The 22,462-nt window shown below is 44.5% G+C and overlaps 1 protein-coding gene and 1 pseudogene across 2 annotated transcripts; one reads left to right on the top strand and one right to left on the bottom strand.

The window, feature by feature from the left end:
- Positions 1 to 918: 918 nt before the first annotated feature.
- LOC309797825 (dual specificity tyrosine-phosphorylation-regulated kinase 3-like) lies at positions 919 to 10,322 on the top strand (the record flags this gene model as incomplete). The annotated part of the gene is made up of 3 exons (XM_082646222.1): positions 919 to 1,117; positions 2,994 to 3,105; positions 8,748 to 10,322. The coding sequence occupies exons 1-3, from the start codon at positions 1,041 to 1,043 to the stop codon at positions 10,320 to 10,322; spliced, it is 1,764 nt and encodes a 587-aa protein (XP_082502348.1). The 5' UTR covers positions 919 to 1,040.
- Positions 10,269 to 20,302, bottom strand: LOC309797824 (eukaryotic translation initiation factor 2D-like; annotated as a pseudogene). Its single transcript has 8 exons — positions 20,155 to 20,302; positions 19,056 to 19,246; positions 17,480 to 17,563; positions 16,916 to 17,006; positions 14,232 to 14,338; positions 12,164 to 12,417; positions 11,546 to 11,663; positions 10,269 to 10,378 (listed from the first exon to the last, which is right to left on the bottom strand). The product of its transcript is annotated as a eukaryotic translation initiation factor 2D-like (transcript).
- Between the last annotated feature and the right edge of the window lie 2,160 nt (positions 20,303 to 22,462).

Below are 22,462 nucleotides of genomic sequence, written 5' to 3' on the forward strand. Positions count from 1 at the left end.
ACTATCCAAATCCGCTTACCCTTGGTGTTGCCGAGGCATCTTAACTTTTCAGAAAAGCAAAGGGAAAACCCCCACCCATTCCAAGGAAGAAGACAGGAAGAGCCTTCTTTCCAGGGGGTCTGGTGCAGCAGGACGAAGGCTGGGAATTTGGAGACATTTAGTTCAGGCTTTGCCAACCACAGATCTCCTCTGGCCTCACTTTCCTCATCCTTAAAATGGCTCTGCGCCCTACCATCCGTGGCATCCCATTGCAGGGGAGTCAGACATACCTCAGCTTAAATTCCGGATCCTAGTTAAATCTATATAAAAGAGGGATGTCATCTAGTATGGTTACCGAGGTTAAATGAAAAGATTCGTGGCGCCGGTGGTGTCACAAAATGGGTTTATTATTATTGGTTTCCTTTGTTAACTCATTACGCTCCGGAGGGACGCCCCTCAGTGGAGAAGTCTGAGAAATTACCCATGTCTTTCGTTCTCATTTTATTCATATTCAAGGGAGGTTTTAGAACTCTAGGCTGCAACTTGCTAAGAGATAGCTAGCTGACCGTGAGGTGCCGGCTGCCACTTCTGAGGCAGAAATCGGGGGCTGCTATTTCACAAACCCTCCGTCAGGGCCCTTCTACCTCCCCAGCCGCGGCCCTCAGGCCTCGGCCAGCGACCAGAGAACCTCAGGCGGCGGGTTCCCAGCCTCCCGCCTCCCACCTTCCGGGGCCAGCGAGAGCTTCCGAGACACGCGCCGCTCAGTGGGGAGTGGCCTCGGCCCCGCCCCTGTGCGTGGCCACATTGTTGCGCCGAGGCGTTTCAAGGGGCGTGTCGCGGTTGCTAGGCGACCACACCACTCCCCTTCCCGCCCCTGCTGCTCCTCTGGCAGTTGTCGACCCCAGCCAGTCCCGAGCGGACGCGCTGGGAGCTGCACTGTGTGGAAGAGAGGTACCGAGGAAACGTCGCGGCCCGGGAGGCAGCCGCCCCAGCTCAGGTGGACGCTGCTCGCCTGACCGTCCAAACGCCGCCCCTCCCTCCGGGGGGTCCGGAGCTAACGGATGGGAGGCACAGCTCGCGGGTCCGGGCGGAAAGATGCGGGGCCGCCAGGAGACGGACTGCCGCCCCAGCCGCGGAGGTAACGGCGCCGGGGGATAACGCGCTGGGGCTCCCGAAGGAGCCGCTGCAGCTGGCAGGCGAGGTCGGGGGGCGTGGATGGACTGGGCTGGAGGTTGAGCGAGCCCCCAAGCAGTAAGGACGAGGGAAGGGGTCTGACTCCCTCTCCGGGACTGGCCCACCCTCTTCCTCTCCATCAGCTCCCCTGCCCCCAGCCCAGCGCGGGAGTGGGCTAGAAAGGAGTTAGGCAAAGAAGAATTCCCACCCTGGGGATTATTTCTGAAGTCCTACATCAGGGGTATATGGTAGGAACTCTGAGAAGCTGGGATGTTTTTGGTGGGGCTTTTTAGCAAACTGGGGGACACAGGGAGCAATACCTTTTCCAATAAGCCCTGTTGCTCAGAGCAGATAACCAAGGGCTTTGCCGTGAGGGGTGTAGGTGAGGGGCTCTGCCGAGTAGGACTTTTTGTGGATCGTGTTTTGAGAGATTCTCCACCTTTCATAGGATTTTACACCTTAATGGAGAGTAGGGACCACCTGCCCACTTCATTTGCATGGAGACTACCTTTGGGTAATTTCCTTTGGCTATTTATAGGAAATCTTGTAGGTCTTCAGTCTGTCTTCTTCTTTGTAAATGTGGACGTCTGTCCCATTTTGTTTGTTTTATTCGTGCTGTTGGCAAAGAATCAGTCACATCCAGAATTTTTGGTTCTTGTCAATGAAGCAGTTCCCGTAAAGGTATAATTTTATCAGAATGTAAGCATGTTTTTTAAAAAGAGAACATTCCAAAAATAATTTGTAGTGGGTTTTCTGTTTGGTTTTTGTTTTTCGGGTTTTTTTTTCTCTTTGTACTCCTATAACACATCGATTAAGAAAACTCTGGAATTTTACAAAACAGTTTTTATAAGCCACTAAAATATTCCAGCATAGTTTTAAAGATTAAAAAAAATTCTTCCCTTGCAGCTGGCTCATTATCATTGTATTCATAGTATATCATGTAAAAATGATACAATGAAATGCTGATGTGTGTTACTGGGAAATCCATGTTCTTGGTGGCAGATGAAATACATTATTCAGCGCCATCCTGTGGATTAAATAAATCCTCTCCGTCTTTTGTGTTCCCTTACAGCGGTGGAGGGAGGCACAGCGTTAAAGAGCAGAGAAAAATTATCATTTGGCATTTAGCTTCCACCATCCACCCGAAAATTAAGTGGGTAAAGATGTGAAATCCAGTACGTTTTGTAATTTAGAGAATCCCTATAGTATTTGCTGTAGAATTCACTGTAGTTTTCTACAAGTTAGATAGATGTTAAGTAGGAAAGTAAATAAATAAATATAGAGAAAGCCCTAAGAAGGCCTTTTATTTCTTGCTTGTGAGACCCAGAAGTGCGTAGACTGGAACTATTCTTCCCTTTACAACATGTGGCCAACGGCTCAGAGAGGAAGGTAGAGTAGCCAGCCAGTGGTAGAGCTGAGATTAGAATCCAAGTCTCCGACTTGAAAATACAGTTCTCTGTCTTGTTTGTTTGTTCTGGTTAGCTTTTAGGCTTCAGATTTCAACTAGCCTTCGTTTTCAAGTAGTAAGTTAAATGAGATTCTTTTGATGGTCCCTATTGTTAACAACATTCAGAAAGTAAGACGTATTTTAACAATTTCAAACTATAAACCTAGAAATGCTGTCCTTTCTTTAAAAATAAAAAAAGGAGGAAACGTTGGGTTTCCTCCCTTCCTCTGCCAAATACCCCTGTGGTGTGTATTCAGTGCCAAAATGCAGTGTGGACATTTGTTTGTATTAATTATTCTTTGTAGCAGATATGAAGCAGTTAAAGGGTGTTTTGGAAATACAAATTTATATACTTCAGTTACTGACAGATTTTATCTGTAATCCTTTCAACTAGATTGGATGATTTTGTCTATGATAGTGTCGTGATAATAGATGAAACCAAAGGCTCACCCTGTTCAAATGCACTCTGCAATCCTTCTGAACCACCTCTACCCAGAAGACTAAATGTAAGTAAATGAAGTAATTCTTTGAGCTCTAATGGGCCTGGAAAGGAGGAAGTGCTACTTTAAATGGTCAAGGTACAGGTACATGTCACTGGTAACCCAGGCTCTTTTTTATTCACTTTTGGTTTCTCTTGACTTTGAAATAACAATTTCTGTGGTCCAAGTTCAGCTTTTCAGAATGATTTTGATTTGGAGCCCACCTATTCCTTTCAATCCACTGGGGTAAATAGGGAAAAAAACGACATGCTACTTTTATCTAGATAGTGTTTGTTTGTTTGTTTGTTTTTTTGCGGTACGCGGGCCTCTCACCGTTGTGGCCGTTGTGGCCGTTGTGGCCTCTCCCGTTGCGGAGCACAGGCTCCGGACGCGCAGGCTCAGCGGCCATGGCTGACGGGCCCAGCCACTCCGCAGCATGTGCGATCTTCCCGGACCGGGACACGAACCCGTGTCCCCTGCATTGGCAGGCGAACTCTCAACCACTGCGCCACCAGGGAAGCCCTAGATAGTGGTTATTTTTTTTTTTTTGATAGAATGATATGTACAGTGTATTATGATGGCTCATTTTAACAAGAACAAGAAACAGAAAATACCTCTGAACTTACAGATCTGCAGATTTTTCCTGCACGGTAGAAATGCAGTCCTAGCTTATTAGTATGCTTAAGAGAACCATTTTATAGATCATAAATGAAACTTGAGCAATGCATTTTGGTTTCGATGCATTTAATCATTTTGGAGCTTGCAGACATTTAGCTTTTGACACCGTTTTATGTTTAAGAGAATAAATTAATTCCCATTCCCTCGGCACTCATAGAGAGGTAGGGAGAGCAGGGTTTTGGACAAGTTCCATGACAGGGAGAATCTATCCTGTGACTTTAAAATTTGCTGCATATATCATCAACGAACAAACTGAATAATTGAGTAGACTAATTTATCAATAATTCTCCTTCATATTTCTGTTTAAGACCTAAAATTATTTCTATGTAAAACACTGCTTGCATTTTTCATAGTCCTTCCCAACGGTTTGTCAGCTTTTGCCACTAAAAATCAACCCCTTCACTACTTTCAAGGCTAATAATATTACAAAATACGGGCTACATATATTTGGAAGGCTGGTCACCCTATTTTTAATCTCCTTTCCAAAGTGCAGTAAGTTTCCATTCTCCACAAGCTTATTGTTTTTAATATGTAAAAATCTCTAAGAGCTCCAGAACCACCTAATATACTCGTGTGTTGACTATCAGATTTCATGGTTACTTCCTGACAATTAGCACATCTCTCTGGGAAACTTTTATAGTCCGTCATCATGTGACTTAAAGTCCATTTTAACTTTACTTCAGAGTTGGCCAGTGCTAATCACCATATAGTAGGGCAATTAAATTGTATGTTTCAGGATCAAAATGAATTTTTTTACTGTGTGGTATTCAGAGTAACACAGCTTGCAAAACATAAGATTTTAGATTCTAAAACAATGCTGTCTTTGCAAAATTTGCTGAAAAAAGTGCTTTTGACCTCTTAGTAACACTTATAGTTCATTATGCCATGACTCCATTGCGAGACGCTATTGCTCATTTCACAAAGTGCTTTGGCTTCCTTGTTTATCCAAGATGCCCTTACATTCTTGTTGTAAACTATAAATCATCTGCTCATAGGCTTTTATTGGGTTAGCTTTGTGTTGCAGAGATTTAGGGTCGAGAACGAGGGAGGGGGTGGTGTTTTATATCTGGACGAGAAGGATGTTCCTTTTCTGAATTTCTCAACAAGATCTTTAAGACTTGATTAACGCAGTTGAAGATTCTATTTGAAATGTCAAGAGTGCTCCAAACTGATCAGCTCGGTGCTTTGTGACCACCTAGAGGGGTGGGATAGGGAGGATGGGAGACGCAAGAGGGAGGAGATATGGGGACATATGTATATGTATGGCTGATTCGCTTTGTTATAAAGCAGAAACTAACACACCATTGTAAAGCAATTATACTCCAATACAGGGGTGTTAAAAAAAAAAAAAAGAGCGCTCCAAATTAACAATATACATGAAGCATTCTTAAATAAAACATGATTAATCTGGCATTATTTGTCTCTCTGGATATAATTACATAGTTAAAATATTTGAAGTCGATTGCAGACATTGGTCATTTATTGTGATTATAACCCTAGACTAGAAATATATAGTGTTTTGTAACTACTTTAACATGTGTGAAAATTCTAGATTCTCCTAGAACGGAAGGAAGATTTTATTTATAGCACAGCAGACTTGATACATAATTGATTCAGAGCAGTATTTGAGTTATTACAGGAAAGGAAAGAAAGCTAAGGTGAGAACCCCTCCCTGTGTGGAAAAATTTCTTTCTGGAATTCTTCAGATTCATTGGAGGTTCAAACCTTGACAGTCCTCAGGGGACTAGACCTGAAGTGTCTTGTTCTGTTCTGGAAGGCACACTTGCAGAGAGATATACCGTGCAGCCCATAACGTGTTGAGAACGTGAATAGGATATAGTAAGGCAGCCTGACCCAGGCTGTGTGAGGTGGAGGATGTGATGGGGATGATGAGCCTCGAGAAAAAATGGGGAAGGCAGGACAGCCCCTTTTAGGTATCTGAAGGGCTTTAACATGGAAATTTGGACCCTCCTGTGTAGTTCCGGAGGGCAAAATAAGACTTAATTTGCAGAGAGAGAGATTTAGGCTCACTTTAAGGAAAAACCATGAGTCAGGAAATCCAAATGACATCCTTAATCTTATTGTAATAGTTCTGTGGAAGTTAAATTTCTGTTCTTATTAACAGTCTGTACCTGAGACCCTCTCTTTACCACAAACAGAAATGAATACCTCCAGAGCCAGCACAGCCTTACATGTAGGTAGAGTAGGTGAAATGCCCAGGGGTGGACCCTGGACCACAAATACCTTTCCTACCAGCTTGTCATTGATGACCGCGGGTCCTAGAGAGTCATTCCCTTGGGTTAAGGCATTGCTCTTTTTAAAGGTCAAATATGTCTGGAGAGATAACCCATTAAATTGCATGGCAAGTTGAAAGGAGGTTTTATGTGGGGGAGAAAGTGGGTGAGGTGTTTCCATGCATCCTAAGGGAAGGCTGATTGTGCAGGCCTTCACGGAGCAGAAGGCATAGTTAATGCCAGATGTCTGGTGGAGGGAGTCTGGAACTGCAGAGGAAGGCACCACAGAGAGAAAAGAGAAGCTGAAAGGGGATAGGGAGGGTGTATTGGAGTTTAAACAATATATTGAGAATTTTGCCTAACTGTTACCAGTGTTTTTAACATGTTTTATAGTTTCTGAGGGTCTTTCACATATATTATTAATTATAATTTGATTCACACAACATCCTGCAAGGAGGTATTATTATCCACATTTTAAAGATAAAGAAATTGAGGCTAAGAAACTGGGCTAAAGGTTAAGCCTACCCTGGGACCTACAGTTTTTGAGCAGTGTAGCCAGGACCCCAACCTAGGCCTTCTGACTTCACATTTCTTCAGAATGTGTCCCCAGGATTTTAGCAGTAAATATTTAGATGCATTTAGGTTAGGTAGTAAAAATTTAAGGAAAACTGGTTTAGATGCATGCAAATATTTGGTTTTGTTATGTAAATCTACCTAAAACCAAATAATTATAATTCCCTAGTTCAGCCAAACCTATCTCCTAATAGATTGTAGTGCCTTGAGGTAACCTGTTTTTTGGCACTTTTATAATTGTGAACAATTAGTGCTCATGTGAATGTTAGATGGATGGATGAGGCCTTTTTTTTCCATCCCTAAAAACAGGAATGGTTATTTGACTTAATTGCTGATAAACAAAATGTTGCATTATATTTACATCTTATCAAGGTATTTAGGTTCTGTCTGCCAGCCTGTGTTTTATTTTCTTGACTAGTGATAGTTCTCTATTTTGGTATCAGAGATCTCTCCTGGTCCGTATCTTGCCTCTTTATTGAGAAACTCAATGCCAAAGTACGGCTACCGTTGTACTGGCTGCTTTGCTTATATGTAAGATGGTGCAGTGCCTCATTTTTGTAACTGTAGTACTATATAAATGTTTAAATTGATTAAATGACCTAAAAGAAGCAGGCAGGAACTAATGTCGTGCTTTTATAACTAAATTAGGGGCTGTCTAAAGTATGCCAACACTTAATTTTTTTTTCATCCCTTTTTTGTTTTTTATATTTACATCTTTTATATTTTTATTTATATAGGTGATGGGTCAGGTGTTGTTTGCTTAGGTTATATTAAAATTCTCTTTTTTAAATGGTTGGCCACTTTGGATCATTACCTTATAATTTGCGTTATATTTTAAGAGATCATAAAGATAGCTCAGAGCTTCTCTGGAATTATCTACCCCTGATCGTAGAGGCTCTCAATCATACAGATCGGGGGTAAAGTTCTTCAGGGTCTGTTTAGAAAAATAGATGTTCTTTGAAGTATCCCAGCCCTTTTTTTTTAAAACAACAGTTTTTAGCACTTTTTTTCTTCTTTCCTTCTAGCACATTCTTATATTTTTCTTAGTATTTTTTTTAGCGTTTGGCTTTTTCATTGTCTTTCCCTCCATCGAGTTTCACAGAATCTTATTTCATTTCAGAGGTATTTAATAAGTAGAGTTTTCTTCTGTGGGTTATTGTTCCTTGCAGGAAAAGGTGATGCCAAATCAAGTAAAAAGAGTTGTATGCCTTTGTCACGTAGGCGTTTGCTGAGGGAGACTAGTGTATGTGTCTATGAGCAAGGGAAGGAGAGAGAAAGGAGACTCTTTGTCTTTAGGAGAGTTTTACAAGCAGCACCCTGGGGCCTTAGATTCTCACTGCTATTCATCAGATACATAAAGAATTGGCCTTGGTGATCTCAAGAGTTCTCTCTGGATTAGAAATTTTGTGATTCAATGAACGGAGATAGAAAGATGCGATCATTTATTTGGGGACCCAGGAGTAGATGATGAGGCCTTGGTTGATTCCAGGGCAAGGTCAACATTCAGCCCTACTGGAGAATAGTACAGGCACTAGGAGAAGCTGGTACCAGGTTATGTTAATGTTCTGGACCAAGATTCAGAAGACCTGGGGATCACATCCTGCCTCTGTCCCTGTATCATTTACAGAACACTTTAATATGTATTCATTTGCTCCTGGTACATGCCCTTAAGATTTGGGAAGATACCTGAAACAGTTTGTGAACAATATAGGACAGTATATATATAACAAGGGCCAGATTACGTGGTAGACTCGAAAAGCTGCAGCTAAGATGTGAGTGGAGCCATAGTTAGTATGGGCTTGGAGTAGTTCTAAGTGGAAGAGGGAGGACTAGCATTGGGCTTTGAAAGAGCGTAGGATTTGAGTGGATGGGGTGAAAAGATTCTCGGTAGGAAGACATACCAGTTAGAAGGAATCTAGCATGTTTCGGGTATGGTAAGATGACCGTCTTGTTTTGAACAAAGGGAGGCCTATGTAGTGGGGCTGGGGTGGCCACAGCAGTCAGGGAACCTAAGGATTAACATAACACGAGTTTCTAGAGACTCCTGCTTTTCTTATCTCACTTTTGGGCCTTTTAACTACACAACTGGCATGTTTTGTTGTTTTGTTCAGTCAGGGGGACGATTCTTTCGTTCTTCCACCGTTTTTAGTGACTTTAACATAGATTCACTTCTCTTTGCCGTAGATCACCACTGAGCATTTAACAAGAGATCCTACTCAGTGCTTCCTGAATGGAGGTGAGATGAAGGTAGAACAACTATTTCAAGAATCTGGCAACAGAAGATCTGATACTTTTCAGTCAGATGGCATCAACGACTCTGAAAAATGCTCTCCTACAGTTTCTCAGGGTAAAAGTTCAGATCGTGTGAATACAGTAAAATCCAGCAGTTCATCCAAAGCATCCAAAGTGTTGCCTCTGACTCCAGAACAAGCACTGAAGCAGTATAAACACCACCTCACTGCTTATGAGAAGCTGGAAATCATCAATTATCCAGAAATTTACTTTGTGGGTCCAAATGCCAAAAAAAGACATGGAGTTATCGGTGGTCCCAATAATGGGGGTTATGATGATGCAGATGGGGCCTACATTCACGTGCCTCGAGACCATCTAGCTTATCGATATGAGGTGCTGAAAATTATTGGCAAGGGCAGTTTTGGGCAGGTAGCCCGGGTCTATGATCACAAACTTCGACAGTACGTGGCCCTGAAGATGGTACGCAATGAAAAGCACCTCCATCGCCAAGCAGCCGAGGAGATCCGGATTTTGGAGCATCTTAAAAAGCGGGATAAAACCGGTAGCATGAACGTTATCCATATGCTGGAAAGTTTCACGTTCCGGAACCATGTTTGCATGGCCTTTGAGTTACTGAGCGTAGACCTTTATGAGCTCATGAAAAAAAACAAGTTCCAGGGTTTTAGTATCCAGTTGGTTCGCAAGTTTGCTCAATCCATCTTGCAATCCTTGGATGCTCTCCACAGAAACAAGATCATTCACTGTGACCTGAAGCCAGAAAACATTCTCCTGAAACGCTATGGGCACAGTGCGACTAAGGTCATTGACTTTGGGTCCAGCTGTTTTGAGTACCGGAAGCTTTACACCTATATCCAGTCTCGGTTCTACAGAGCTCCAGAGATCATCTTAGGAAGCCGCTACAGCACGTCCATTGACATGTGGAGTTTTGGCTGCATCCTTGCAGAACTTTTAACAGGACATCCTCTCTTCCCTGGAGAGGATGAAGGAGACCAGCTGGCCTGTATGATGGAGCTTCTAGGGATGCCACCACCAAAACTCCTGGAGCAATCCAAACATGCCAAGTACTTTATTAACTCCAGGGGCCTACCTCGCTACTGTTTTGTGACCAGTCGGGCAGATGGGAGGGTTGTGTTTGTGGGCGGTCGTTCACGGAGGGGTAAGAAGCGGGGTCCCCCAGGCAGCAAAGACTGGCGGACAGCACTGAAGGGGTGTGATGATTACTTCTTCATAGACTTTTTGAAAAGGTGTCTTACCTGGGACCCCTCTGCCCGCCTGACCCCAGCTCAAGCACTAAGACACCCTTGGATTAGCAAGTCTGTGCCCAGACCTCTCACCATTGAAAAGGTGTCAGGCAAAAGGGTAGTAAACCCTGCAAATGCTTTCCAGGGCCTGGGTTGCAAGCTGCCTCCAATTGTACGAATAGCCAATAAGCTTAAAGCTAACTTAATGTCAGAAACCAGTGGTGGTATACCTCTGTGCACTGTATTGCCAAAACTGATTAGCTAATGGACAGCTGGTGTGCTCAGAGATGATATGTAGGTATTTTTAATCATCCTGCAAACCTGAAAATGGAAAAAAAGAAACAACACCAAGCCCATTAATGGATATGTTTTTGGTAGACTAGATATCTTTTTTTAACAAGGCAAAGCATTTTTATATGACTGTAAAAGAACTCTTGAAGGGCTAATTACCTAACCAGCTTGTATTGGCCATCCTGGGATACATAGTAAAAGACTTTTTATAAGTCAGTGCATCTTTTGTTATTATTGTCAGGTGTTCACCAACCTGTGTATTATTCTGTGGGTTTAAATCCTTTTCTCTCAAGGTAGACGATATACCAGAAAGTATATCCTGAACGTTCACTTCTAGTCTCCCTCGGCATCTGTTCCAGAGGCTTAATTTGGGACATGGCCGTAGTTATAGATGAGACTGAAAACTAGATCTGCCGCGCACTCCAGACCCCACATGTGTATAGAATGCCTTAAAGAAGCTCACATGTAGAGGAAGAGAATTACATTAAAACCCCTTGTTTAAAAAACAGAGCAAAATTCTCAGAAAGAAGTTCAGACTTGAGGTGAAAATCAATAAGCAACTCTCCTGACATGATAATATTTACTGGGTGCTTATTAAATGTCAGGTTATTCGATCTTGACAGCAATCTTACAAGTGTTAGAAATCAGGGCTCAGAGAAGCCTGGTAATGGGCTCAAATACATCTTTGCTCCAACACCCTGGGGAGCTGGCTTTTGAGCCCAGATGGCTCAGTCTTCAAAGTCCAGGTTCAACCCACATGTAACACTCCCTCTGCTGGTGGCTGTGTGTGCGGGTCGGGTGGGGGGTTGACACCGATTCTTCCTGCTGACACAACCCAATCTGGCCCACCTACTCTTCAGAAAGGTGAGGGGACTGAAGCCTCCAGGACAAACAGGCTGCCCCAGGGCCCTTCCGGGGCCGGACATGCTGCCCAATCCGTAAAAGAGCCCAGAATCACCACAGCAGAGGCAGTGCTCAAAGCGCCTTGCGAATTTTAACCTTCATTTCCTCGACGTCCTTTCACTGGCTAAAACTGAAGTCTTTAAAACTCAGTATTTGCCAGGTCAACCCTCCACTTCGCTCTTTCCACATCATGTCCCTAAAACAATTCCCCCATCAGCCTTGTCCCATCCTACCACCAAAGAGCAGGAGACAGACCCACCGCCCGGCCCCCAGCCCACACCATGCCTTCCATACCAGCAGGAGAACATGTGGCTGCCCAGGAGAGTGCTGGTGAGTAAAGGGAGGTCAGCCTTTTTGACGCAGTACTTCAAAGCACGCAAGAAGCATCTCTGCAACAGTTCGTCCATTTGCTCTGCAAGGAGAAGACAAGAACCACATCCTTCCTGAGGGCCGCAGAAGGCCCGCGCAGCACAAGATAACTCCCCGCACGGTGACATCCGTACCTCACCCCTCAGCTCTGAAGGAGCCCATTCCCAGGCACCAAAGCTCCCAGACTCTCTAGAACACTGAGCCTTTACAGAGGTCTGACCCCACAGAGGGGGTCAGGCCACAAAGTCCCACCCAGCCAGGCGCGGATGCTTCTCTGATAGAGAAGTCAGAGCCAGAAGAAAACTAAGAGGGCCGTGTAGCTGGGATCAGTCCAAATAGCAGAGCCGACGGGTATCCAGGGAAACGCGACATATTCGGAAGACTCCCAGGTAAGATGGCAAAGGGCTGTGGCACCACCCTCACCAAAACTAAGGCCTTTCCCCGCCCCTCCCGGAGCCCTGGCGCCGCTCTGGTGGGAAGCAGAGCCGAGCGCTTCAGTCCCTACACTGAGAGGCGAGCGCCCTGCTCCTGCCAGAGCTGTACCTTGAAGGGTCTTGCTGTCCGTGGGCTCTGGGCTCAGGCCCCCGACACTGGGGTCTTCTGTAGCTTCCGACGGGGACTTCTCCCCACACCTCTGCTCAACCTCCCCCTCCTCCTCCTCTCCCGCCAGGGTCAGGCGCCTCATGTCTCCCTGCAAGGTGGTGTCTGCCTGGACAGACCCCTTCTCTTCACTGAGATCTGGGGGATCCAGGGCCAGTGGAGCAATGGATGGTGGAGAGGACTTGTCTCCAGATCGCCTGCAAAAGCCTCATGTCAGAAACACTGAGCAGCAGCCACAACACTCTCCAGCCCCGGTCAGGGGGTCAGCAGGGGTCCAGAGAGAGTAAGACCCACAGGCAGGGGTGTCCAGGAGAGGCCAGAGAACCTGGGTGTGCCTCTCAACTCTGTTTCCAATTCTGGGCCCAGAGAAGTCCCATGCCTCAGTTTCCTCATCTTTGAAATGGGGAGAGTAATTCTTGCCTCCTCCTTAACCCAAACAGAAATTCAGGGACAGAGAAAAATTAAAGACAACATAGTTAAAGTGGAGCTCCCCTTCCAAAGTATTCCCTTCATAGAAATTAAAAATAAAACCATTTTGAATTAAATAACCAAATGAAGATTGCAAACGCATCTGTAGTACCAGGTTGGTGAAATACAAACCCAAGGTTGAGCGTATGGAACAAATTACAAACACCTGGACTGCTCAAGACTGCTTCTGTGTTAAATCAGAATGCAATCTAAAATAGATAAATGACAAGGACCAACTGTATAGCACAGGGAACTATATTCAATACCTTGTAATAACCTTTAATGGAAAAGAATCCGAGAAAAAACATATATGTATATATCTACATCTAGAATCACTAGATATACTAATGGTCACTAGAATCACTTGGCTGTACACCTGAAACTAACACAACACTGTACATCAACTATATCTCAACTGAAAAAAAAGAATGCAATCTAACCTGCAGAGTAGAGATTACAATGGCTTTATGCCACTAAGCCTTATGAAGACAGGAAAAAAAGGGACGCCACATAGCAGAGCGGTAAAAACAAAAAGCATTATGTTGTTAACTAAGATTATGCAAGTCAAACAAAGTTTTACTAACAGCCGCAGCAAGGCTTATTAAGTATGGCTACTAGTGAGGCCAGAGCGTATGTTTAGGCTATTCTGATCAGGTAAATACCGTAAGTGTTTTCAAAGGGCGGGAGGAGGGGAGACTGAGGCAGCCACTGATAAAACAATTTAGACAACAAGACCTTAACTGCCCAGACTAACAGTCAGAAAACAAGGTGCTGGGAGTACGTGAGTAAGCAGCCCTCAGATGCCTGCTGAAACCCACACTGATGAGGCTGTACCTCCAGCAAACCAGGGCTTGGCCAATACTTGTAAAATAAGTAACTCCAAGACTGACTCAAAACGTAAGGGTAAATCTATACCAACAGGCCACACAACACTTGGCCAGAAGACCAGGTATACTGCTTTCGAGAAAAGCACTACTTACTATTTTGGTTAAATGACAAGAAAATAACCAGAAAATAAACTCACATACAGCTCCAGAGAGCAACCGTCACAGTGAGAAAGTGCAAGTTCTGTAATGAGGAGGAGATCCTAAATGTGGAACTTGAACAACAGGAAAGTCATCAGGTTGTCACCCTGGTGCCTGAGGACCTACTCTACTTTGATTTGGATTCAGATGTGAGAATTCCCGAGCACTCATCATGGGGTCAGAAAATGCCTAAATGTACACGGCAGAAAAGGCTAGATCGACCAGTGCCATAAAAATAAAGAATATCACTGTACTGAGAGGCAGAGAAGACAATCCCTAAGGCCTTCTTCCAGCCCTAGGATTCTATAATTCACCTAGAAAATAAAGTTCTCGGTAATTTCTTTTCTAAACAGGCCAAAAAAAAATCTTTTCTCCACATTTTGCAAGGAAATTAATGTCTAGGGTCAGCAACTTGACTAAGGACACAGCAGGGATCAAAACTCTCGCTTCTCAATCCAGGCCCTGTGCTCCCTCCGCCCACCCAGCTCCCTATAAAACAGAAAAAGCATGGAACCCACCACAAGTGGTCCTGGTAGGTGTGGAGCACAGAGAAGCCCCTTCCCTTCACACCTGAGGTCAGCATCTCGGCTGTGACATGGCAGCAACTCCGATGGCAACGGGGGCTCTGAGAAGGAGGAGGTCAGAGACGAGGGTCAGGGAAAGTCTTCCAGGAGGGCACATGTCAGGACCAGGTTTCTACACATGTGTTCAAAGCACCACGGTTGCAAATCTGAAGCATCCACTTGTATCACAGAGCTAAAACTCGGTGCAGTCTCAATCTTATTCAAATTACCTACACATATGACTTTCAAAAATTCCTTGACCAAATATTCCCTTCTGTGTAAGTAACTCCTCTACTGATGTTATCATTCTTATATTCTTATTATGAACCAAACCCAGGCAGGACTCAGAAGGATATTTAAAGTTCCCTTTCTTCAATTTCAAAAAATAAATTATCTCCCCTATCTTAAAAAAGGCATAGCCATCCTATATGGAAATTCAGAAGGGAGGCCATTCATATGCCTTAAATTAGGCTGAGGGATGCCAGAGGGAAGAGAGAAGAGAGATACAGTGGTACCAACGAAAGGTTCCTTCTGAGTGGGTTCTTTATAACAGGCCTTGCTCTGTATAACATCTATCTAAGAACTGGATGTGTCCAAAATATCAGAAACAACCACATTTACAATAACTACAAAAAACTTCCAAAGCCCAAATGGGAAATCTCTGTCAGCCCACTGTTACTCAGCAATGCTCACACATTGCCTGTAAGGATCGGTGTCCAGCTGGCTAACAGGAGGGGAATATACAAGCCTGGCAACGTTGCCTGGACCCAAGGGAGACGATTCAAGGGCAGATTTCCCAACACCTGAACTTCAAAAAAAACGTTTGCTAATCCGGTGGCTCCACTTCCTGTGCCCATGGGTCAGTTCCTGCCACAGAATCTTTGAATTTGGCTTCTTTCCCAGTTCCTAAAAGACGGGTCTTTGTCTTCCACCCTTGGAATCGTCAATGGCTCAAGAACTTCGGTCTCGAACCTGTCTTGTAGTTTTCGTAAACTCCCTTGTACCCTCACCCCCTTCCATAAACCACCTAGGATTCATTCCCACATACATTCTAAATGCCAAACTCAGAGGCCAAATACACACTTATGTAGTTTTCTCCGATCCTGGATAGAATACTGGGGGGAAAAAACAATAATTTCACCATTCTTTTCAACTTCAAGTTTTGCTACAGGTAAACAAGGAAGGAAACATTTCTAGGTGCTTGGTTCCCAAAGGTTCAAGGAAAATGGGAGAATATGAGCAACAAAAATAAGATCTTTAAACACTGACCCCTCCCATGCCTACCATGTTTCCCTCTCAAAGAAGCAATGAGTAAAATAATAAGATGTCGTTTTTCATTCAGGATGATACAAATGAAAATGACCCATCATATCCAGTGTCGGTGAGCATGTAAGGAAACAGGCTCCATATACCCTGTAGGTAGGAGGGAAAACTGACACAGCATTTTTATAGGGCAACAGAACATATGCACGATCTTCAGCCAAACAGTTCTGCTCCCTAGTATCTACTTTAGAAAAATATTGGCACTAGTGTCCCTAGAGGCCTCAGGAAGATCTTGTTTGTGATAGAGACGAAGTAGAGGCAACCACAATGTCCACTAGAAGAGGACTTTTCCCATCACCCCACAGTGGGTAAAAAGATTCAGCTTATCTGTGCTTGCTGACATGGAACATGTCCCCACTACCTGAAGTGAAAAAGTAATAGGGATAAAGTTTGTTCATTTGTATTTTTAAACATACACACCCCAAACCATACATTTTATATGCACGTGTATATATGCATTGAAGAAGGCTGACAAGGACGTGCATCAGAATGATAATGGTTACTTCTAGGAGAAAAGGATTATGGGGTGAGAGGGTTTTGATTTTTCAGAACTGTTCATACCATTACTTCCTAATTTATTTTAAAAAAGAGACACTGTGGTGATGGCTGAACAACCCTGTAAATATACTAAAAAAAATCACTGAATCGTACATTTGAAACAGGTGAATTTTATAGTATGAAAACTATATCTCAATAAGTCTATTAAAAATAATTAAAAGATGAGGATGATGATGTGGATGTTCGACAAAAATAATGTTGAAGTCATGCAAGGCAGGAAAGACCAAGAAAATGTCACAGAGAGGAGACTAAGAAGACATGACAACTAAATGCAATGTGGTACCCTGGACTGGATTCTTGAACACAAAAAAAGAGAAAAAAGACATCGTGGGAAAACTGGGGAAATATGCATAAAGTCTGTAATAGTGTCAAAAGGACTGAACCAATGTTAATTCCTTAGTGTTGATAACTGTACTGTGGTTATACAAGATGTTATCATTACAGGAAGCTGGGTAAGCAGTATTTCAGGACTCTGTACTATACTTGCAACTCTTCTGTAAATCTAAGAAAAAAAGTTTTAAAGGAGAAAAAAAACAAATAAATTTTAAAAAGGAAGAAGCAGCAGCAGGAGCAAATACCCTTGGCCCAGATGTATGGACACCCCACAGGCTCACTGCCATTCCCCACTCTCTGATTGCTCAGGAAGAATATGTTTTTTCTTTTAATCCTTTATCCATATGCTGTGAAGTTGTCATTCCCACCCCTCCCAAGTTTTCCCTAAGTTTTTTCCCCACAGGCACAGCTGACTGGCACAGTACCTGTTCCCCACCAAGGCAATGGCACAGAGGTCACCCTTCTGTACCCGAGGCAGACCAGCAGGGGGCACCACTAGCCCTGGCAGCATCAAATCTGCAGGAAACAAAAGCATCGCAACTAACTCCACAGTTTACTGCGTCATTTACTCACTTGCTCAACAAACATACATTTGTTAAGCATCAACTACATTATTCATAGTGAAAATAAAAAGTGGCAAACTGAGGGTCAGACCTTTTCCTTCTGGGAGACTAGTGGTCAAACTGAAGCACCAAGCTGAGGGTCCACTTCCATGATCTATCTTATTCTGGTTTCCTAAATTCAGTTTATTAATCTAAAGTATAGCATATGGCAGTTCACAGAGCACTTTCATGTCACTTATCTTATTTAAGCCTTACAGCAGGGTCAGAGAGCTTATGGAAGCAGCCAAGTAAGAGATGCAACAGACATGAGGGAAGAATTCTACTTTTCAATCATATGAATGCACAAAATGGGTACATTTATTAAAGTAGTTGGCCTTTACTAAGTAGGTTTCAGCCACTATCCAGAATATAGGAAAATACTCTTACCTGCTCCCCCCACCAGTTTTTCAAGCACCAGGGGCCATGTTGTAAATGTTGCTAGAAGATCAGGATAAGACCACAGGGTGTACACTGTCCAAGAAGAGAGCCAGAAAACACTTACTGCCCAAAAGCCAACCCCCTGGGGAATGGCAAAGCCAAACACTGAGGCCACATTAATCAACATGTAGAAAAGAAACTCAAGTCAAAGCTAGAGAGAAGGTTGTAAGGGGATGCCCAAAGAAGCTGCATTCTTTTTTTTTTATTAGGTTACCCCAAGTTTGTGAAGCGGTTTATATGTTATATGCTATTTACTTGAGAATCCTTGCTTCCTTTAGCCTTAGAGACCTGCATTCTTTACATATTTATACTGAGCTCTTTGCAGTAGTTTCTCTCAATCTACGATCTTGAGAAGTTATCACTTTTACTGGTCGGAAGACACATGAAGTGAGCTACAGCTCTAAGAGTCTGTTTAGCTGCCAAAGTTGGATATTTATGTGTAAGGCTACAACTAGTGATGAAGTGAACATCTGCTTTTGCCTGTCCAGTATCCCTTTTCCCCTCCCTGGGAACTGAGTGCCCCTTTTCCTGTGGGAAACACATTCCATATAGTTTACATCAGGCTGACTCCCTTCTCAAAGAGGCTGCAGTCTTGAAGAAGGCGGAGACTTAAGAAACTGGGTGTCACTTGAGACTTGGAGGCACCTATTGTTCCACCTGGACGGCAGCAGCCAAACATGGCCATAGTGGATAAAAGTAGGGACAGAGCCCCAACGAGGATTCCTTTTATGTCCTCAGAAGCAAGTAATCCGAAACCAGGGCACCAGCCTGTAAGAAATTCTGAAACTTTCCCATGTTTATTATTTTTATTCTCTCTGTTTCCACAGGGATTAGAAGTAAAACCCTTAGATCAAAAAGGGCTTGTATGTGTACAGCAGCAAAGCAGGGTGGGGGTGGGGGTGGCCTGGGGTAGGAGACTGCACTGCGCTGCTGCAGCCAAGCTGGGAGGAAGAAAAGCCCCCAAATGACAAAGTAGGTGTCAGCAGCCATGGAAAAGAGAAAAGGACACTGCCTCTCTGAGATCTGTGACAAAGAAAGCAAGCAAAGTATCCTGAGAGCCAGACAAGAGCCTAAGAAAGAATCCCTGTGAGACATCGCAACCAAAGTCCACCACTAAGACAGCTGGGTATGGAGTTTAACTAACCCAGCTTCTTTCCCATCACAGTATCTCTTCAGTATCTTAAGAAAATTCCACTAGTGAAAGTTTTAAGAAGCATTTTTTACATGCCCTGAAACTCCACCCTTTTCATGACCTCGGCTCCAATCCCTACTTAACCCACTAGAAACCAGTGTTTCTTCACCTCAGAATTTCCCTTGGCAACCACCCTCTTTTTGTGTTAACCCTTTTTTCCCCTCACTTCTATAGCAGTTTCTGATCTTGAAAGACCCAATTCTAGGGACACTAAATCCAAAAAGATTCTTAGGGAGATTTTGCATTTATTTGTTTTAAGGAAGACAGATTAATGGAAGAAACAGATGTTAGGCAAGGACCATAGTAATGGCCATCTCCATCCCATTGCCATACCTGTCGGATATAGATTTTTCTCCAGTTCAAATAGGATGGGGTTACCACCACTCACGTACACAGTCACTGCATCCCCTCTGTGAGCATACAACTTCACAATGTTGAGTTCTTCCTTTCCAGGTACTAACTCAGAGACCTGATCCGTTCCAAGAGTGGGGAAAACAGCTGTCACATCGGCCCGAAGCTTTCTCCTGCAGAGAGCACACATACCTGGTATGTATGCTGCCTGGATGGATTTTAATAAATATTGAGGACTCAAGACTTACTATAAAATCACGAGGCCCAAGAAAAAGACTGGTTGATGATGCCTTATTCTCACTCTTCCAAAACATCCCATTCTCTTTCTCATCCAATGTCTCATCTATTTTCACATGTTCCTGGGGCATGTCTTTCCATTTTACAAAGAGAGGAAAAAACTGAGATCCGGTAAGCGACCCAAGTTAGCCTGCCACTGGAAACTAAGCCCTGCCTTCCTGACTCCACACATAGCTCCTGGACCCACTCCTTTCTCATCTATGCTTGCCAAATCTGTCAACTTATGATTAAACAGCTCTGCTAGGGCACCAAGAATGACAACTATAGAACACTGCCTCCAAAATTCCCAAGGTGACACCTTCATTTGCAAAACTGAACAGATACAGTTCTTACCACATGTGCCTTATCCCCTCTCACCTCACCCTCCACCTGTCTCTCCTGCCAGTGGTAATCACTAGACACTTCTTCTCGTATACTTGTAGTTCTCTGTGCCCCATCTAATCTCTCCCAAGGGACTCAAAGCTCTTGGTAGGGCAGGGACCCCGTTTTCCTTCATTTTGGCATCCTCCACGACACCTTAAACAGACTGCAGTCAATACGCGCTGATTGAATTATACGCTTTCTCGTAAACTCACTAAAATATCCAAAAGACAGCCTGGGAGATAAATCAGGCCTCCTCTCCATCTTCACTCTCAAAACACGTCTAACTCACCCTTGCCCGCCCCCCGGGGTCCCTTCTACGGCTGTACCCCTCGGCCTCAAGCCCAGAAAAGGCTGTGAGCCAGCCGAGCTTGAGAGATGTCTGGGTGCCCTGGTGGGCAGAGCAGGCTCTTCTCTCCCTCACCTGTCCGACCCCTTGATGGCCGTGTTGGACTTGACCCGAAAGGCCTTGGCAAACATGTCTGCTGGAGTGGCCTGGGGAAGAGAAGGAGACCACAGCAGCCAGGGACTGTCAGGAAAGCGCGAGCACGGCAGCTTCCCAACCCGCAGTCCTGGGTGCAGCCATGCTTGGGCCGGCTGGGAAAAGGGCCCGGCTGGAAAAAGGGCCCGGCTGGAAACCGGGGCCGCGCAGCTTCGCGGCCACCCCTAGTGGCAAGGCTGGGAACTGAAGCATGGGGGGCGGGGCCGGAGAAGGCGGGGCGGATCCCTGCGCGGAGCGGTGCACCCTTTGGCCTCACCCCTTCTGCCGGGCTCTGCGCCTAGGCGAGTGGCGCGTCTGTAGTATCTCTGGGGCCAACAGCGATTCCGTTCATTTTTATTCCATCAGCGTTCTAGTGTGTTGAGTAGGAGCTCTGCCAGCTCTCATTCCATGCAGTTTAGTTCAGCTGCACAAAATTAATTGAACTCGTGTTTTCTTAAACTTGCAGGCCTCTTGAATGGTTTTCTTCAGGGCTTTTGTTTCTTAAGATCTTTACATTGTATTGCACACTTGGGGCCTCAGCTAGAATTCTTTCCGAGATTTTCTCCTTCCTGTTTTTTAATTTACATGAGGTGATAATAACAATAACAGGGAATCCACTTTAGTCCGAGGTTTGACCTCCTGTTAAGAGGAAAAAACTATACAAATGATCTTCAAATCTGTTATTTAAAACTATTTTTTTTTTTTTTTTTTTTTGCGATATGCGGGCCTCTCACTGCTGTGGCCTCTCCCGTTGCGGAGCACAGGCTCCGGACACGCAGGCTCAGTGGCCATAGCTCAGGAGCCCAGCCATTCCGCGGCATGTGGGATCTTCCCGGACCGGGGCGCGAACCTGTGTCCTCTGCATCGGCAAGCAGACGCTCAACCACTGCGCCACCAGGGAAGCCCTGAAACATTTTTGGTTACAAAACCCCACATTTTGGGACCTTTTTAGGTGCCTTTTGCATTCAGGCATTATTTGAGGGGATTTTGTTTCCAAAGCAATTTTAAAAACTCAGAGTGCTTATAAAAAAAATAATTTTGAGGCATAGTAAAATCAAATTATGGTTTGGCTTCTCCCTAGCAGTTTGATCTTGGGCCAATGGCTTATCCTTTCTGAAACTCTTACATTCTCTGTAAGATGTGGAGGTAATACCTACTTCACTGGGCTTCTGTGAGAAACCACTGAGATAACGCATGTGATATATTGCAGGGTGCTTTGAAATTTTCCCATAAATGGTAGATATTAGTCCAAAACAAACAAACAAAAAACAGTCTCAGGCAGGGGTGAGGGATTGGGTTTCCCTGAAAGGGACTGCTGTGTACCCTGGAAACAAGGATTTAATCACCTGGGGTCCTGGCCCCTACTAAACTTAATTTTGCTAATGAAAATTTCAGAGCAGAGTGTCCATCCACCAAGAAAAAAAAATCCTGATTGCTTTAATGTGGTGATACAGTCACACAGAGGAGAAGTCCATCTGGGCTATAACAAAGATGAGGCCTTGCACAGTCTCTGTCCACCACCATCTCTGCCCTTAATCTGGGGTCAGCCACAGCTCCATCTCCTCCTGCACTTCTGACCCACCATGCCTTTATTCTGAACCACCCCAGCCATAAAGCCAACGTCAGAGGAGCCCAGAGGAGGAGAGTGCCACAGATCCTTCTCCGCTTGGGCCCCCACCCAGCCACACTCGGGGGAGTGTGATGCCAGACTCTGTGCTGTTGACCAGGCCTATTGCAGTACAGCCATGGAAGCAGTCTCTGACCAAGGAGCCTAGGAAGGTTACTCAAGGGCATACTAGAAATTTCAAGCTGTGAAAGCTATTGTACACACCATATGTCCTGGCTAAGAAGGCACAGATTAGCAGCCTAAAAATTAATTCATGGTTGACAAGTAGGAACCAAGACCCAAGGGGATTCTGTACACAGCATCCTGCCTCCCTATTGGCAGAGCAAGATCTCCCTTTCCCCAGGAGGGTGCCATCCCAACTTCTCTGCCTGCATCAGGGGCCTGTGTGCTCCCTGCCGGTGGCCCTGTTGCTAGGCAAGCTGGCTGAACCCTGAGTCCAGCAAGCCTAGATTCTTTAACTTTCCCTTTGTGGCTCCAGTACAGCCCCACAGGGCTACCAACCTGCTGCCCACTCTTGGGTAAGCTGCAAACACAGGCTCTCTTTGATTTATGATTTGTACAAAAGGAAAGGTAGAAGTTAGAGTCCAGAGGGTAGAGCCAAGAACTGTCATTCACAAGACTTCA

Source organism: Mesoplodon mirus, assembly GCF_964341445.2.
Source record: "Mesoplodon mirus genome assembly, contig: HAP1_SCAFFOLD_1041, whole genome shotgun sequence".
Classification (NCBI taxonomy): Eukaryota; Metazoa; Chordata; class Mammalia; order Artiodactyla; family Ziphiidae; genus Mesoplodon; species Mesoplodon mirus.